Source organism: Anthonomus grandis, chromosome 8 (genome assembly GCF_022605725.1).
Source record: "Anthonomus grandis grandis chromosome 8, icAntGran1.3, whole genome shotgun sequence".
NCBI lineage: Eukaryota > Metazoa > Arthropoda > Insecta > Coleoptera > Curculionidae > Anthonomus > Anthonomus grandis.
In genome coordinates, this window is record NC_065553.1 from 32,099,048 (window position 1) to 32,105,047 (window position 6,000).

General features: G+C 31.0%; 1 protein-coding gene across 1 annotated transcript in view; it reads left to right on the forward strand.

Moving 5' to 3' along the window:
* The window catches only part of LOC126739954 (DDB1- and CUL4-associated factor 11), a 69,638-nt gene extending 64,329 nt beyond the window's left edge, over positions 1-5,309 (forward strand). The window contains exon 12 of the mRNA XM_050445790.1: positions 4,892-5,309. Within this exon, the coding sequence (XP_050301747.1) occupies positions 4,892-5,044 (153 nt within the window). The 3' untranslated portion in view covers positions 5,045-5,309. The remainder of the gene's footprint in view (positions 1-4,891) is intronic.
* Positions 5,310-6,000: the final 691 nt, after the last annotated feature.

Below are 6,000 nucleotides of genomic sequence, written 5' to 3' on the forward strand. Positions count from 1 at the left end.
ATCATATAGTATATTCGTTGACGGGTCACCAACAAAACGTTGAAATTGGCTCATTTTCATCATATTCTATTATGGTTACCTCGCTAACTGGTTTCGGTTTGTTTATTTAAATTCGAAACATGCTTTATTATTATAAATGCATAGGACTTGTAGACAAAGTCTAGAAAATGTAAAAAAATGGTATAAGAATAAAAATTCAAATTTAAAAGATCTGAAATTTCATATACACGTATAATAAAATGTCACTTAACATAACCAGTTCACAGTATAAATTTTATTCAATTAAAAAAAAATTTAAAATATATACAATACATAAAAAATAAAGAAGGTTTCCTCACAGCTATTTCTAAAATACTCATCCAAACTATAAAATGATTTGCTTTTTAAGAGTTTTTCCAAATAAGAAATATCCATACGTAGCATCCGTGGCCCAGATCTTTTGCGACAGCCCTGGTATCGTAGCATCCACTCGATACGGGTAAATTTGAAGCTTAATAATTTAGTTTTACCAACGTTTAGAAATGAAAACTTGGCATCGCACCACTGGTTAATCTTCGGTTACATTTCTTATCTGTAACTTCATGGTTCTATTGAGCATATATTAAAAACAATACCCAAAGATCTAACATTTTGTTTTCTAACTGATAAGAAAGATCTAAAACCATAGGTAAAGAGTTTTTCGAGCAATTCCTCATGATAAAGCAAACTTTAAAAAACTTTAAGCAAATTTAAAACAATGATTTAAAGGTTTCAAACATAATAAGTAGCTTAGTTGACCAAATGTTGCTTTATTCGTTTTTTACAAAGATATTAGGTGAAAGAATACTTGATCATTGTTATTTTGCCATTGTAAATATGAAAATTTATTTAGCTACGCTCAAAAAAGACACATCTTGCAGTCCTGGGTGTCAATTTAAAAACTTTCAATGCATATATCTGTCAAATTCAAAAAGTCAGAAAAACCAAATTTGGTACAAATGTTTTATAAGCAAAGGGAAGAATGCCATATTTAAGTCGAGGGGTGATCAACCCCTTTGGGGAGACCCCCCCCACAATATTTTGTTAAATTTAATATAGGATCAAAAACAAATTTTTGTGAAATACTGTTTTATTAAATAAAATGCAAAACTGCATTCCATTTTGGGCTAAACAAAAATACAATATATTTTGAAACTCGTTCCTTGCATTGTAAAATAGTGTTCTTGGAATAGATGCACATTCTGTTATAATTCGTTTCCAAAGATAATCAAGGGAATGAAGAAAATGTTTATTAGCAGAACCATTTTAAAAGTACGTTCGCGATGAAGCAAACATTTTTTAAAAAACTCAGGAGTCTGACACAATTCCTTAAGTATTTGCAGTTTGTACGAGTAAAAATGATTTATTTTAAGTATCTTATGAATAGATTCAAGATACATAGAATTTCCTATTAACTCTGAGCCTTGGCGTAAAGACTTTGTAAGATTCATAGCAAAATCCCTTAATACTTCTTCTTGTGCGGCTTCAACAAGTGCTCTACTCTGAACTATTTTTGCTACTGTGTTTGACACCGATCATATTTTTTGATATTTTAAAATCACGTGACTCACATTTTTACCTTTTTACATTTCTCTCATTAAATGCAGCAGCAGCGCTAATAGTGCAACGATTTTTAGGCACATAAATAAAAACTATTTGAATTCTTTTAGCTAAACTATACACTATGTCTGATCGCGAATTAATTTAAAAAAAAAACGGTAAACTTTGTTTGAAATTATGTTAAATTAACCATTTATAATATTTTTGAAATACACTTGTACAAACTAAAATAGGTAACATTTATTTAAGTCAACTTAAATATGATCAACAAAGTATTTGGAGAAAAAAATATTCTTTGTCATATTTATATACAGGGTGTCCGCTAATTAATGGTACATGGAAAAACCACAGACTACTGATGTAAAAATATTACGATTTAACTATATTTACCTATATCCAAAAGTTGATATTAACTGAGATACAGGGTGTTAAACTTAAAACTTTTTTTTTGTTTTTCCCCAATAACTTTAACAAAAGTTAACTTTTTTTCACAAAAATTTGTAGTTAGGGGTTTTTTAGGTCGAGAAATTCATTTTTTTAACAAATTGAGTGTACAATGTAGGGGGCGCTGTCTGCGACATCTTTTTCTCTTTCATAAGGTCATAACTTTTTTGTGCTTAACTGTATTTAAGTTTTTATTGAAAATAATACTTTTTTCATATTTTTTACGTAAAAAAGGTATACTAAGTTGAAGTCGCTCAGAGTTACCGTTTTGGAGATATTTGTATTTAAATTATTTAGTGCACCATGCACTCGACCCCGGCTGAATAATTAATATAATCCGGAAATAATTCTAATAACTTTTTTAAAGTAAGCTATGAGAAAGCAATTTTGCATCCAGTTTACTGTTTTGTTGAATTTTTAAGTTGAGAAACAATGCCGAGGCACAATCTTTTTTCAAATGCCGAAATGAGGGATGTGTTGTGTGTATATGCGCAGGCAAATTTTAATGGACGCGAAGCCTATAGACGATATTCAGAACTCTATCCAAATCGAAGACAACCTGATTTCAAGATCTTCAAAAATCTTTACGATCGATTAGGAGAAACAGGTACATTTCGTCCTAAACGGAATTCCGCAGGGCGCCCGAAAGTTATAACTCCAGAACAAGAACAAGAAATTCTGGTCCGCGTGGCTGAAAATCCGGAAATAAGTGCAAGACATGCTGCTGCGGCAACTGGAGTAGGCAAGTCATCTATTTGTAAAATATTTCACGAAGAGGGTCTTTATCCGTATCATTTCACTCCTGTGCAAAATTTATTAGAAAAGATTTTGCGCCCAGGATAGAATTTGCTCGTTTTTGCCGTGCCCAAATAAATGCCGACTCCATGTTTCTGAATAAGATACTATTTACTGATGAAGCAACGTTTACACGTAGAGGCATTTTCAATTTTAGAAATAAACACACTATGGGCATTACAAAATCCACATTCAGTACACGAACGTCATTTCCAACATGAATTCAAAATTAATGTATGGTGTGGTATAATCGATAATCATTTATTGGGCCCTTTCGAACTACCGCCCAATTTAAACGGGGAACTCTACCTTGAGTTCCTAGAAACACATTTACCAGATTTTCTCGATGATATTCCGCTGGACATAAGGCCACATATGTATTTCATGCAAGACGGAGCGCCAGCACACTTCTCTAGAGCTGTCAGAGAGTACCTGAACAACCGTTTTCCTAATCGCTGGATAGGTCGTGGGAGCCAGAGGCCATGGCCGGCGCGAAGTCCCGATTTTAACCCGCTGGATTTTTGTGTATGGGGCTATATGAAGTCGCTCGTTTACAAAGAAATAGTGAATTCCAGAGAAGAACTATGGCAGAGAATTTTATATGCTGCACAAAAGCTACGAAACGAACAATTATTTTTTTAAATTAGGAGATCTTTCAGCAAAAGAACTGTTAAATGTATTGAAGTGAATGGTAGACATTTTGAACAGTTTTTGTCAAAAGCAGATCTATTTTTTTACTAAATCTCGTCACAGTTGGAAAATGGAAAAGTTATCAGTCGCATAGTTAAGTTTGTTTTCGTTAATGTTATTTTCATTCAATAGATTTTCTAGTGTCATAGTTATTTTAAATAAAGTTAATTAAATGATAATCCAATTTTTGTCTGCATTATTCTCAATGATTTATACTAAAACATTATTTATGATGTAAAAAATGATTGGTAAAGAGTAACAAGACATTATTGCTTGCTTGAGCTGCTGTACTAAATAATTTGAAGGCAGATATCTCGAAAACGGCGTGAGCGACCCGAAAGTAGTATACCTTTTTTAAGTAAAAAATATGAAAAAAGTATTATTTTCAATAAAAACTTCAATACATTTAAGCACAAAAAAGTTATGACCTTATGAAAGAGAAAAAGATGTCGCAGACAGCGCCTCCTACATTGTACACTCAATTTGTTAAAAAAATGAATTTCTCGACCTAAAAAACCCCTAACTACAAATTTTTGTGAAAAAAAATTAACTTTTCTTAAAGTTATTGGGGAAAAACAAAAAAAAGTTTTATGTTTAACACCCTGTATCTCAGTTAATATCAACTTTTGGATATAGGTAAATATAGTTAAATCGTAATATTTTTACATCAGTAGTCTGTGGTTTTTCCATGTACCATTAATTAGCGGACACCCTGTATAATACATTTAATTTAAACTGTACTTTTTTAGACCCTTTATCGAATAAAAAAAAAAATCCCAAATAAATCCGACTCAAAAAGACCCTTTCACAAATGGTGGTTCGATTCAAAATTTAGCGTTTGATGTGCACATAGCCCAAGGGGCCGCTCACTCCATAACCTAAATATGCTAGATCTTCTTCCCCTTACATATATAACATTTATACCAAATTTAGTTTTCCTAACTTTTTTGCTTTCAAAGATATTAACTTTTAAACGTCAATACAAGTTTTCAAATTGACACTGTATAACTTATTTAACATATACATTCGGTCGTACCAATTATGTTCAAAACACTCCTATTCAACGCTATTGTAGGTTTGCTAATGAGTCAGTTCCTTGTAATGTTGGATATTTCTTTGCTTCTAATATGATTTAATTTAATTGTGCCATTTTTGATATCTATCTCATGTAGGTTCCTATTAATAAGTGTTTGTATAATGATTATCTTTAGAAGTACTTATAAACGTAAGCTATATTTTGTTGTAATATTTAATGGGATCCCTTCAATAAAAAAAATAAAATAAATAATCTTTACATGCAAATTAAATCCCAAATGTAAAATAAAGTAATAAGCAAGAAAAAATATATTTATATCCGTATTAAAACCGCTTTCTTTCTTCTTAGTGGGATAGTTTAGTAGGCAAATGGACTTTTAGTACTCCAGACCCTTGGCAAACAGAAAAAGAAAACCCTCAAGCCGAAGCACTCAAACCGGTCAGAAGAAGTGCTAGGATAGCTGCTCAAAGGCGGAGAACGGGGGGAAGAAGCAACGAATGATTTTTTTAAATCGGAAATTCACATTGAGGTATCGACTCGCCCATTAATTGTTATTCTCCTCAGACAGATTAAGTTTTAAGGGATGTTTTATTAACATTTTAGATTTATATATGATGTTAATTGAGATTTTTTCAGAAGAGATTAGGGGTCTGTCGTTGACATACCTCTGTCAGCTTGGCGACTTTTTAGTGTGGCGGGTGTTGATTTTTATTTTGTAATTAATTGTATTTATTAAGGCCGATATAAATATTCTTTAATCCATTAATTTGTGCTTAAATAGTGAGAGTGTAGGAATTTTTTTTTCACCAAAAAGTTGCGTTTGTCTCTAAATGTCCAGGATCAAAGCAAACCAAACAAATAAAGATAGAACCAATAACTAACCATTATTTGGTTATCATAGAAGTCAGAGAATATTGAATATTGTTGTCAAGAATATGCATATTTTATATCAAATCCCTGTAATTGATACTATAACTACCTGAGATTAGAGAACATAAAACTGAAATGCATGTTTTACACTTAAAACATTGATCGTTACGTTGACTATTGATCCTAAATAATTAAGATTATTTACTTCTTAATTGTTAGTTAATTCAAATTATTGTTTTATGTATAGTAATGTCATGAGTTGAAGGCTTTATAAAAGGAAAATTGTCATTTCATTATAGTATATGATATACTGTATTCACAACGGAAAATATAGTAATTAGATTTTGTTAAGAAATTGTTTTTGTTAAAAGAAATTTTATTTATGAAATAAGTGTGTACAATGATCAACAAGTTAATGAAAAAGGGCATTTTACAGACGTGTAACATACAAAGTTTTTTGCTACTACCGAAGAAAACATTAAAAAATAAATAAAAAATACCAAATTACTTCACGCACTTAAACAACTTTACGGTAAAAAAACAAACGTCAAAACATTATTTAACTAATTATATAACAAATGTCAAAT